This window comes from Metopolophium dirhodum, chromosome 5 (assembly GCF_019925205.1).
Source record: "Metopolophium dirhodum isolate CAU chromosome 5, ASM1992520v1, whole genome shotgun sequence".
Classification (NCBI taxonomy): domain Eukaryota; kingdom Metazoa; phylum Arthropoda; class Insecta; order Hemiptera; family Aphididae; genus Metopolophium; species Metopolophium dirhodum.
The window spans coordinates 37,073,687-37,087,137 of NC_083564.1; the positions used below are offsets into that span (position 1 = coordinate 37,073,687).

Here is a 13,451-nt window from a genome sequence, read left to right on the forward strand (position 1 = left end):
TGTAAATGATATACAATTAATAAAAAAGAATAGGTACTTGTCGCATTTTTATAAAACATCTTCAATAAATGTTATTATTGACAATTGTTCGAATTAATTGTAATGCTTAATGAGCTAGTGTCATTTAAATGAATATGTATTGTTTATTCATTAGCATTTTAAGTTATAAATGCTAAATGCTAATAATAACATTTTCTTTGGCTTATGTAAATGCAACCCGCCGGTATCCCGCCTGTCCAGTCCGGCCCTGCAGTACATAAATTATAAATGTATAAAGTGTATTCATATATCAATGATGGATTCACTGCGGCTGTTGTTTCGGTCGTTCGCGTTTATTGTTACTCAATTTGTTAGTCGAATTCTGTATTTCTGTTGTAGTCTTCTGAACAACAAACGATAAACATACTGTTATAATGAAAAATATCCGGAATAAATTTAAAGGTAAAAATTATGACAATAATAATAATAAAAATAATAATAATTAATAACAATAATATTATATAAGTATTACCTAGGTAAGTATTTTATAAACATTTTTACAGTTCACCTTTGTAACAATTATTGTACTAATTTTATATTTTTATTATAGAAATTATCGTGACTCAAATAAATAAATTATACAAAATGTTTCTTCTTTAATATAAATGGTTTAATTATTTCTATTAGCCATATACTTAGGTGGTTATAGGTAGCTGCCAAAGATTATATATATATATAATAATAATAAATCCAGGAAACTCTCTCTGCTGTATACATTAGGTATTTGATTAGGTCAATAGATATAATAATTATGTGTAATGTGATACATTTGAATTCAACGATAAATCATTGTACCAATACGAAAAAACGATTTTGAGTGAGTAGTCCCTTACCTGTTAATATTTGTTTCTACAGATTTTTATACTTCCAATATTATATTTATATTATTATTTAGAACATTTGGCCTATTTAGGTAAACTTATTTTTGGTAAGTATTTTTATGACTAGGTAGATTGAAATAATTTTTGCCAAAAATGTCACCAATACATTATAGTCAATACCGAAAAATCTACCTCAAAATGTGTGAATAGGTTTATTGTATAAAATATAATAACTTAAAATATGAGTCGAAATATTTGAGAAGTGTTTCAAGTTTCTACGAATTATTTTTTTTTAATTACAATACAAAATAACTAAAATCGTTTATGTAAAATTGTTATTTTACGTATACCTATACAATTTTGTCGAAATTTGAATTTCAAGCGATTATAAAATATAATTGTGAATTTATTTCCGATTTTTCAAACAGCTGTTGAGGTTTAGCCTGTAAGAGTAACTTATGAGGAACTTTTTTGTATTCAATTTTAGTTAGAAACAAAATTTTTATCAACATAAATTGAAAAAACTTAATAAGACTGTATAAGAATATTATAATATTCCAAATGTTTATAAATAACTCAAAAGTGCAAAAATATTTTGAAATTGTATAGGTAACATTTAGAAAATGCTAATAATATTTTCTGAATTCCAACAAATTATGTATGTATAATTATAATTTAGATAATATGCATACCTAAGTTTTAATACCATATAAAACTGTTATTTTTTTGTAACGATTATAGAAGGCTCTATAAATAAAAATGTAAAATTATTCAAACATCACTGTAACAACAATAATTTTAAATTATCATACGTACATATACATATACATATACATACATATATTTGCAGCCATATCCTACATGTTAAAATGTTAAATTGTCGATATTATAATACATATACTGACTTACTGATTAATGTTATACCTATTTATATTTTATATTTTATTATAAAATTATAATTTATAACTCATAAGGCTATATTATATTGTCATATACATTGAACATTGAAGTATATTTTGTGAATTATAAATTATAATATTTATAAAATATATATAGATAAATATTAGAGTATAAAGTCCTAGAGGACGTCACGCGTCATACCATCATAATATGTTGTTTCCGTCTTACTAATACATTAATATACCAACATTTACGTTCAGCAGTTCCAGTTTTGTGATTTTAGGTTAAATATTGGAGTGATCTATTGTTAAACTTAAAGGTAATAAGTAATAACATTATCTGTGTTCTCTCGTTAGTTTTTTACAATATTTCAATTTTTAACTGACTTACTATATGTAGAATATTATAATATTTAAAAATGTTCATAACTCACTTAAACATTATAATATTGCAAAAAAACAAAGAGCAACGAGAGAACACAGATAATGTTCTAACCTTTGATTGCAATAATAGGTTAATTTACTCTAATTTTATATTTTATGTTACAACACAAAATTTAAATGGCTGAACTCAAATTTCCTATATTGTCCGATTGTAAGATGGAGATTGTACATGCGTGTATGACGTCATCCTTTTAAATAATTAATATTTTTGTAGCCAGAAATATATTATATGCGTATTTAAATTATATACAAAATAAAATTGTATACCCAAACATTTAATTTGTTTTTGTTTTTTAGGCATTAATAAACATTATACAACGTCAAGGCTGTATCCCAAATTACCTCCGATTGACTTCAAACCTTTACCGTACAAAGTAAAGTACCTACAACCTACCTATTATATTTATTTTTTAAAGTATAAGTAAATAGTGAAAATCATATGAAATGCATTATGGAAGTAGGTACTTAAATTGGATTATCTATCTATACATATAAAATCCAAATACCACTCACTCATTGATCGCTGTATCTCAAAAACTACGGAACGTACGGACTTGAAATTTGGAATAGAGGTTCTTCTCATATTTTTACAGTGCAATAAGAAAGGATTTTCAAAAATGTTGCGTTTTAGTGGAGTAATTAACAATTATAATTATTCACCGCCAATACGTATTGTGCATTTGTGCGGCACGGTGGCCCGCGGGTTTCCAGCCACCTGCAACCTATCTATCATTTTTGTTCGTCGTCATCGTGTAGATAAGAATAATTGTTCCGAGAAGTTTATCGATAAAAATAATCTCATGCATCGCGCATACACCATGAATACTCCTATTTTATTATAATGAACGATAAAATGCACCGGACACATACAAATTCTATTTATTAGTTATTATCTCTCCATTGCCTTGCCACGGTGCCTATACATTAAACACGTTCATTTCCATTTGCAGTATTTGCACTCCGCACTACCAGCAGTTCGGACGTGCGTAACATAAAATATTTACGGTGCCCGTAAACACTTGGAGCTCATCGACGTTCGCGGTGTCATGGTACCTCACCGTGCTCTGCATGTGGAGGGAGACGGTTCATGTTTCTTTTATTCACTTTCGTATCACATGTATAGCACCGTCTCACATGCGCCTCATTTACGGGCAAGTGTCGTACAATACGTTTGTAACAATTGGCAACGGTTTGAACTGTACAGCATGATGCCGTGTGGTAATATTTACAGAAATATTAACGAATATCATGCTCACATGTCCCTTTCTAACCACTTATGCCACCCCTTGTGAAATTCACGCTGCTTCTGAAATATACCCGTACCATTTAGTGCTATACAGAGATGGCGATGTTATTTTACAGCCGGACGAGTACTTGGAAGAAAAGTTAATATTTCGTTTTAAGTGTACTGGTCCTATGATGAACGCACATTTTGAACCACTTATTCCTCTATATGCCCCTTCTCCTCCTTCAAATGTACTTACCGTCTGTACTTCATTTGTCTCAGGCAGTACTGCCAAACCACATGCAAAATCTGAATGCCAACAGTTGTCATCAGACAACAGTTCTATAGTAATTAATGAAAAAAGTAGAAAAAGAAAATGCCGCCCAAGGGTAAATGACAGAATTAAGACACAAACATATAGAAGCTATAGTTATCCATAACATTTTAAAATAATATTGTAAATATGAAAATAATGTACACACGGATGAAGCCGGATAATCATAAAAAAAAAGCAAAAACAATTGACTAAGCATAACAAATATCTAGCACTCAACAATATCACCCATATAATTACACATGTGGCTACAAATTTAAATATTATATAATTTACATTTAAAAAGACATTTTTCTTTTCGACAACGCTTCCACAGCGTTTTATACCTAAAAGGAGTTTTTCCGGGCAACGCCGGGTAATTCAGCTAGTACAGTATGATTTACACTTATAATTTATACTTATATACCTACTTAATAAATCAATTAAGAGGACGTCACACACGCATGCCTGTTGTCTCCGTCTTACACACGTATGACATAGACAAAACGCGTTTACACAATCGTAATATGGTGTTCGAATATAAAAACACCTATTACAAAATTAAAAGATGATGGTGTGTTTTTTTAAAAAATTAAAATTTTGAAAAGTTAAAGGTATTTTAAAAATGTTGAAATGTTTGCTATTTTTAAATGATATAATGAACGGTTATTGAGTATAATGGAAAAAACTCAACGACTTCATTGCCTTCAGAAATATTGTTACAATTCAATTGTATAATAGGTATTTTTACTCTAGAACCAAAATTGAGTGATTTATACCTATCGTACTACGTGTGTAAGACGGAGACAACACTTCCGGGTGTGACGTCCTCTTAAACATATTTAATAATCGTATATTTCTTTTATACGGTTAGGGTGAATAACTTTTAATCAATTCAAACTGCAGTGTTTACTAATCGATGTTTTTGAGATAATTAATATTATTTTCAAAAAGTGTCATAGACCATGAATTCATGAATGCAGTAGCTGTATTATTACATTATTACAGAATCCATATAATATGTTTTTCATTTCTGCGTGTCGTAACTATTAAATAAAATAACCAATGAAAACGGTTAAAAGGATTCTCCGTATAAATACTGAGATCTTAAAAAGTCAAGATATAATAAATAAATTGATAAAATAACGCATTTTGAAATAAACATTCAAAGTTTAAACTTTAAGAATGCGTAACATGGGCATTAATTGATATCTCCGTCTTATACAGATCACATTAGCTTTGTTAGTTAAAACATTTTTTTTTCTGTGTTTGTATGTGGGGGTTTTTACGATAGTTCAATTTTTTAGCAAATTTTGCGTATAATATACTAATATACTAATATAGTGTAAATATACTAATAAGTATAAATATTTTAATATAGTGTAAATTAAAAATGCTCATAACTCATTTAAAACTGAATTATCATAAAAAATCCTTATATAAACACAAATAATGTTCTTACTATCAACTTTCATAGTAGGTCGATTCTCTCTAATTTTTTAACTAACGAAGCTAACGAGACCTGCTGACCGTAAATTTTCTTTGGTATTCACTTGTAAGACGGAGACAACAAATTTTAGTGTTACGTCGTCTGAAAGGTGAAATATATATTATTTTTTTTTTCATAAAAATAGCTTATTAGTTAAAAGTTATAAGATTACATAACCTATATAGGTACTATTATAAATCTTTATAATAAAATATATTAATTAGGTATATATACTTATATGTATTAAAATATTAAATAGATAAAGTTTCTTCTTTTACATTTTTTGAGGGAAGTTTTTGTTTTTAAGTATACATGTATACATATATACTTAAAAACAAAAACTTGCAAGTGACAAGCGTTTAGAATGGTGTTTTGGAAATGCAACAATATAGGCGGATATTAAATATAAACGATGTGTATGAATAGTATGATACATCTTTATTTTCAGGGCGTTTCTTACGAAAAAGCACAGTCTATGCAATTGGACAATGTGTTTCCTCAAGTACAGATGTACGAAGAACCTCTACTTTTACATGAAGGTAAAATGCAATGGCTATTCGATCACACGGGCAAGCGATACTTGGACATGTTTGGAGGCATAGCGACCGTTAGCGTAGGTCACTGTCATCCGTCAGTATAGCGTATATTTAGGCATATAGCTGTTCAAATAAAGCATTAAACGTTGAAGTCAAACATAAAAAAAAATATAAAATTCAATTTCAGACGAATTACTGAAGCAATCGCCGAGCAGTCGGGTATTTTGGGTCACGTGTCCGGAGCGTACGAGCATCCGAAAATGTATGAGTACGTGGAAGCGCTTGTATCAAAAATGCCAGAAGATCTAAAGGTAGGTCAGGTAGGGGAAAATTATAATATATATGACTGCTGTTCAATGATAATAGTGGCGTAAAATATTTAACTGTCCGCAAAGCTCATCACAAGGTGATACACTGACACCGTTATCTGTCGATGCACTTTTTGACAAATTATACCATTTTAGACACAAACGGAGATAATAATAATATAGCATGTAGGTATTTCATAACACTCCATAACAATGAATTTGAATAATAGAATTATTGAACCAAATAAGTGAAGCATATTCAAGGCGTGATCCAGTGAAAAATGTATATTTTTGGCATTTTTTTGTAAGTTGGACGAGACCTTAATTTGTATATTCTACATAATGTGCGCCTTGAAGGTAAATTTTGCATAAAAAGTAACATCTAAGTATTTTGTCTAGTATAGGATGTCAGGGATAATACAATTATTATTTATTAACGATGTATTTATTGATGGCTAAGAGGCCAAAAGTTGTAAGTCCAATTTTTCTCAAAATCGTTTTATTACTCCATAGGGTTTATCTGGGTCGTCTTTTTGATTTGGTAAAACATTACAAGTCAATATCATAATTAAAACATGTTTTATTTATACTTTAATTTTTGTATTTTTAGTGCAAGATAGGTTTTTTTAGTGCACACATATAACGGTCCTAATTTAATGAGACATACAATAAATATTTTAACATGATCTAAATATCAAGCGGACAAATATAACAAGTCCGGACTTGTTACTTTTGTCAAAAACAATACATTCAATTTTGGACGTGTAATGTTTTAGATAATATTGAATTTGTTTATCTATTTATAAAAAATGAATATGTCCGGATGTATTATTTTAAATAATAAAAATTTTTAATTTTAAATTACACTAAATAATATAATATCTTCAATTAGCATAAAATATCATTAAACACGGGTTTTATTTGACTAAAAATTTGATGAAAAATGCTACTTTATTATTTTTTACATTCAATAAAAAATTGCAATATTTTTTATATTTTTTACTTTTTTACTGTAATTATATAAACAAATTGAATTTTTTATATCAAAAAAATTAGTTTTACGTACATTTTAACTATTTATATAATAAATAAATTAGAGTTTATATTAAATTAACAACTGTTAATATGTCCATAAAAACCTTATATGTCCACGGTAAAAATATATTATAATTGCCATTCATAACAAATCCCTTTTAAATTTAAAAGAAACATTATAATTACGTTGAAAAAAAATGTTAAGACCTAAAAGTAATAATTTATGTAATCTACAGAATATTTTACAAATAAATCAGTTGCAACACCGAAAAACAAAAATCTACAACACAAATGTTTTGGTGTAGAGTAATTTAAAATCTTAAAACTGCTTTCCTGTAAAATTTAATGTTTGGGACATACAACTTTTGGCCTCTTAGCCATCGTTATGCAGTATGGGTTGTTTTTTAGAGAAAATCCCAGAATTGAACATTTGTTTATATTGAGAGAGTCATACCATTTTAGATTTTGAGCGGAGCTAGGGATCTAGTGGTTTTACAATGGTGTTTAATTTTTTTTTATTCTGTATACAAAATGTCTACCAGAAGGAGTGCTTCGATTTCAACATATCATAGCTTGTCTTTTAGAAAATTGGGTCAAGATGTTACAGGTCATTATTATTCGATTTTCTCAATAGTTATTTAATGCCATGGGAAAAACCACCGACAAATTACAAAAAAACGGCTAAAATGGGATTTTAATTTATCACGCTTTGTTTATCACCATAGAAACGAATAAAAATAAAAATCAAAATAACGAATTTACTTAATTTGTTGTAATTTATAATATTAATTCAATTTACAGGCTATAATAAAATATAATAAGAATATAAAATATCTAGACTGACAAACCGTCTCCGGTCAGAATCGTTTTTCGTATACAATGATATGATATCATAGAATTCAAATTTAATACAATCCATTTTACAGTGACCCACTTCTCACCTACAGTACAGCAGAGCGACATCCATTTACCCTCCTTTTTTGTTGATATATATACAATATACACTATATACACAATACAAACATTTTTTAAAAACTTTAAATCTATATAAAATATCGTTTGAACGTTTTAGACTGTGTACCTGGTAAACAGTGGTTCCGAAGCCAACGAACTAGCGATGCAGCTGGTTCGACTGCACACTGGAAACCAGGACGTGCTATCCATTCAGAACTGTTACCACGGTGTGTCCGGAAATCTACATGGGCTGACAGCATTGGCTTCGGCCAAGTACAACAACATGTCTGCTGGCCACTTCATTCACCACGCGATGTGCCCGGACGTGTTCAAAGGTATCTGGGGCGGGAAGAAGTGCAGGGACTCTCCGGTGCAGACGCAGCGATCTTGCGAATGTGACCGGGTTCGTTGTCGCGCAGCTGACAAGTACTATGAACAGCTGGAGGATATTTTCTCGTATTCGATACCCCGTGGCAAGGTGGCCGGGTTTTTTGCGGAGTCTATTCAGGTTCGATCTGTAATATAATTATAATCACAAACTTATTACGGAAACTCTGATTTGAACCCCCACCCACTACCAAATAAAATTATGATACATTAACACAGAAATGTATAATTATTTATACTATCTGAACGCAGACGACGGATAACTGATAAGTGATAGTAAAATACAAACATATTAGGTATATATTTTTATTTATCGACCAATATATTATAAACGTATATATATATACATAGGTACCTATGTATAAATTAAGTTTCGATAGCAGAAAACACAAAATTCATTAATAGTTTATGTTTTCCTGGTGTTAAAATTAAAATCAGAAACACACTGTGGTATTAATAATACCAAAACTATAGTTAATTGCATTGTATTTTAGATTTTGAGTGGTGCGATGTGTATTTTTTATGAGTATCTGATGCCATCTTTAGGGGCAGTAAAAATTCTTCGATTTTCTACTCATTATATTTGTCCACTGTCCACTGCGTACCTACCTATAATATTGCTATAGCCTATATAATTATCTTATCTACGAGTCATTATGAATGCATAAGGCTATACCTAATTATTATAGTTTGACTAGTTGACTTAAAATGTTTTATTCCACAGGGCGTCGGTGGAATCGTCCAATTCCCGAGGGGTTATTTAAAAAGAGTCTACGAGTTGATCAGGAGCAACGGTGGTCTGTGCGTGGCCGACGAAGTGCAAACGGGCTTCGGTAGAACTGGCGAACACTTTTGGAATTTCCAATCACACGGCGTCACACCTGACATTGTGACAATGGCCAAAGGCATCGGGAACGGTTTTCCGATGGCTGCTGTCGTCACGACGCCTGCGATTGCGCGGTCATTGAATGCGGGTTTTCATTTTAACACGTTCGGCGGCAATCCTGTTTCGTGTGCCGTAGGTGTGTCGGTTTTAAAGGTTAGCTAACTAGTAACTACCTAATACCTATATGGCTATATAATGACAATAATAAATATTATGATTGGAGAGCGCTCAAGTACCAAATAAAGTATGAACTTACGGGACAGTATAATCACACACTGCCTAATCGCCATATACATGTGGTGTGCTTCATGCTAAATATCACTTTAGTTTATTTACAACTATATACAGTTACCATAAACCAAAATTTAGATAAATTATTGAATATATTCGATACCAACCAAACTTTTTTTTTTACGAAAACATTTCTTTCTAATATTTATTTTATCGACTGAAGTGCCATAAAACCAGTGGTTTTATAAAAATTAAAATATTTTTGAAAACGTTATGAAGTTGCGGGGGGATGCCATTTTCGTCACTATTAGACCAACCTTTGCCATTATTTTGAAAATAATTGGAAAAAATTTAATTAACACACTTGATAGTTAACTTAAGATTGATCATACCATACGCATAGAAATCTGTAGTTATTTTAACAACAATAAGTGTCATTGTTATACACATTTGAGCGTCGTTTTTGAGCTAAGACGGTTTTGTCGTTGTTTTAACATATAATCATAATTAAATCTTACATGTACCTAATAATGTCAGTTTAATATTATTTGATGTTGAAAAAACACCAAATTATATTAAATCAACTTAATTCTATCTTAAAAAATATTGTAATTATTTAGAAAAAAATAACAAGTTTTTTCTTAACCCAATGGGTTTTGAACCCATGGCCATTAATTACATTAACTACCTACCAATTATCCTACCTACAATCCTACGCGTTAAACCATTAGACTACCTATCGGGGCTGTATTATACACGATAAAACATACAATTTAAACAAGCCTGTATTGTAATATAGTATTATTGGAAGGGTTGTATAGGTCCCGCAAAAACATTTGATTTTGAGGGAAGGGCTGGCCGGCCTGGGTCTATCTAATAATATCTAATAGATATTATCTAGGATTATTTTTGGGGGTTACCAAAAACCGTTATCCCTCTCTCTGTAGATAAGACTTATAATCATGATAATATGCATATTATTTAGACATAAAAAGGTCTATGACAGAATATTAGATTCATGGGGTCAGTGGTGTACTTACCTACCCCTCCTACCCCCGAATTTTAAAGGAAGAAATAGTTTTTAATGAGTTGTAATTTTTTGGTCAATAATAACTCCCTATAAACCTCCCCTCCAAATTCAGGTCCACGCATTGGCAGAAATCGGGGGGGGGGGGGACTTTAAGGGGCTTATAAACAAGAATATTGGTACTAAAAACAAACTTTATATAGTTTTAAAATTTACTATCTCAATAGTTTTAAAATCACTAATACTGGTGTTAATTTAACTCCACTGAATCTTAAAATAAAGATACCTATTGTTGACATAAATACAACTCTCGTAGTTAAATACAATAATATTGTTTTATATTAAATCAGGTATACTGTGTTTAAAGTAATATCTTATATGGTGTTCATATAAGGGTTTTTGCTCTTAATAGTCAATTATTTAAATGTCTAAACTACACATATTATATTCAAACTGAATTTCCATTATTTATTTTAAAATTTAGTTAGTACAGTTTTAAATTGTCATTATAGTTATTTAAACTATGTTAAACTTTACCGTAGTAGTTTGATGCTGTTAAAATAATACCATTACATGTTTATTAGGACCCACCCACAATTTAATCATTACAACCTACGTAGTATAAATCAAATTAAAGTATTATGAATCATTTAGATTCAAAGAAGTTTATTGTTAACATAACACCTGTTAATGTTTGAATGACATAAACAAATATCAATATCACTTCTCCTCAATATTTATTATGAATTCTGATTATTGTCACAATAAATGTTTTTGGATTAACACTTTTAGAGACTTATCTTAAACTCCTTGGCCACTGACTTCAACTATCAGCCCGTTGACACTGTAATATTAGTGATTATAACTTCAAAATTTCTATGTGTGGCATTTATTCAGATTTCGGATCTTACCTATATAAAAAACTTAAAATTTGATTTTAAAATATAAAAATTGAAGTAGGTAAAAATTGGATGATCGATTTTAATAGGTAAACCTTATAACTAATTAGTAGTAGTGCGTTTTCAGATTTCTTATCGCATTATTATTTAGCCCGTACTATGGAAAAAAAGTACAACTATATGCTTTTTACTAGTTTTTAGTGAAAAACATTACTTGTCAGACACACATTAAAAGGAGGAGGCTCCGTCTTCTCTTTTACACGGCACTCACATGAAGTTAACTTAAAAAAAATTCCCTGTACTGAATTCCGTAAAAACGGTCGGTATATTAGACTTAATTGATTGTTGTTAAATAGGTAACTACTTAGGTCTTATAATATACTATTTTTTATAATAAATTATATTACCTACGCGCTACACCATGCATTTATATACGCGGGTTCAATAGTAGGTATTGATATTGATAGGGTTGTAGCGTTGTACAAGTAAAATATAATATGTATATAGCAATAAATTGGTGTTCCAGGTAATCGACGAAGAAGGTTTGCAACACAACTGTTTGGACGTGGGCACATATTTCCTAGAAAAGTTGTGTGGCATGAGACGTGAGTGGAAAATAATCGGCGACGTACGAGGCAAAGGACTGATGATCGGCGTGGAGTTGATAGACGGCGATCAAGACGATAGTGACAAGGGTATAATTAATCCACTAAACTGCAGAGCTATTTCCCGTATTAAAAACGATTGCTTAAAAATGGGACTTTTATTTGGGGTCGGAGGAGTTCGATCAAATGTAAGTATATATTAATATTATGTTATACGATGGTCGATCATTGTAATTAATTAAAAGGGCCTAAAATACATTTTAGAAGTTATACATTTTTTTCATTTCTTTGAGAGGTATAACATTGTAGAAATAAAGTAACTTATTATAGGTCATTTTTATTTTTATAATATAGAAATAGATGGAACATTAGGTATGAAAACGCGTGGAGCTTGTTAAGAGGATCCTAATAGTAATATCTAATCAATGTGTTGAACGATCACTCTAATTATTGGCTGTCCTCAGAACAATACTTCTTTTTCTCTTTCATAAAAAACTTAAGCTCTCAGAGCTACCTCTCAATCCGTTTGGCACGACCACAACAGCTTCCCAGTTTTCGGAACAAATATTCAGTCTATTTCTATACATACTAATAAGTCTATGGATGTAATATTAAAAAGGTTAAGTTAAAATACACTGTAGTTTATAAAACAAAAACTTAAAATAACAATTTTTAATTATTCATGTATCATTGTATGTACAAAATAATTAATGACAATTTCTAACTTGTACATTAATTAATTAAATACGTATATTATGGTACGGTTACAAATGTTTCAGTCTACTAATCACTTTATAATTAATGATTATTGATTTATGGCAACGTTATTGCAGGTACTGCGCTTTATGCCTCCTATGTGTGTAACGAAAGCTGACGTGGATTTCACTATTGCAGTTTTGAGACGAGCTATGCAAAATTATTACGAAGCTAAATTCCGTAATAATCTTTAAATATATTTTTATTTGTATAAAATTAAAATGCATTTCAATACATTTTGCTTAAAATATGTTATATGCTTATATAGTGAAACTATTCTTACTCTTTAATATGTTGACAACATTTGATTAGGTACCTATTTATTAAAATATATTGCTTTATATTTATTATTATAATAATTGTTATATAATTTATTTTAAACTAGGTCAGTATTATCATGGAACACTTTATATCAAAAAAATTAACGTTGTAGAAAATATATATTTCTTTTACATATTTTTAACTTGTAAGTCATTAAAAAACAAAATTTTTCATTAAAAATATTTTTACTGTTATTTATATTATACATATAATATAATTTTATTACGTTTTACTTTTTTTATGACTACTTACATGCATTTTTAATAGATTGTTCTA

General features: G+C 29.7%; 1 protein-coding gene across 2 annotated transcripts; it reads left to right on the forward strand.

The window, feature by feature from the left end:
* Window positions 1-284: 284 nt before the first annotated feature.
* Window positions 285-13,310, forward strand: LOC132944208 (alanine--glyoxylate aminotransferase 2, mitochondrial). 2 transcript variants are annotated; one of them, XM_061013435.1, is made up of 9 exons: window positions 381-441; window positions 2,501-2,577; window positions 3,154-3,421; window positions 5,679-5,860; window positions 5,954-6,077; window positions 8,182-8,571; window positions 9,175-9,489; window positions 12,020-12,286; window positions 12,932-13,310. In XM_061013435.1, exons 4-9 carry the CDS (start codon window positions 5,706-5,708, stop codon window positions 13,046-13,048), a joined length of 1,368 nt encoding a protein of 455 aa, XP_060869418.1. In that variant the 5' UTR covers window positions 381-441; window positions 2,501-2,577; window positions 3,154-3,421; window positions 5,679-5,705; the 3' UTR covers window positions 13,049-13,310. The 2 variants fall into 2 exon arrangements, with proteins under 2 accessions (XP_060869417.1, XP_060869418.1); XM_061013434.1 differs by lacking the exon at window positions 3,154-3,421 and having other exon boundaries at window positions 285-441.
* The last annotated feature ends 141 nt before the right edge of the window (window positions 13,311-13,451 follow it).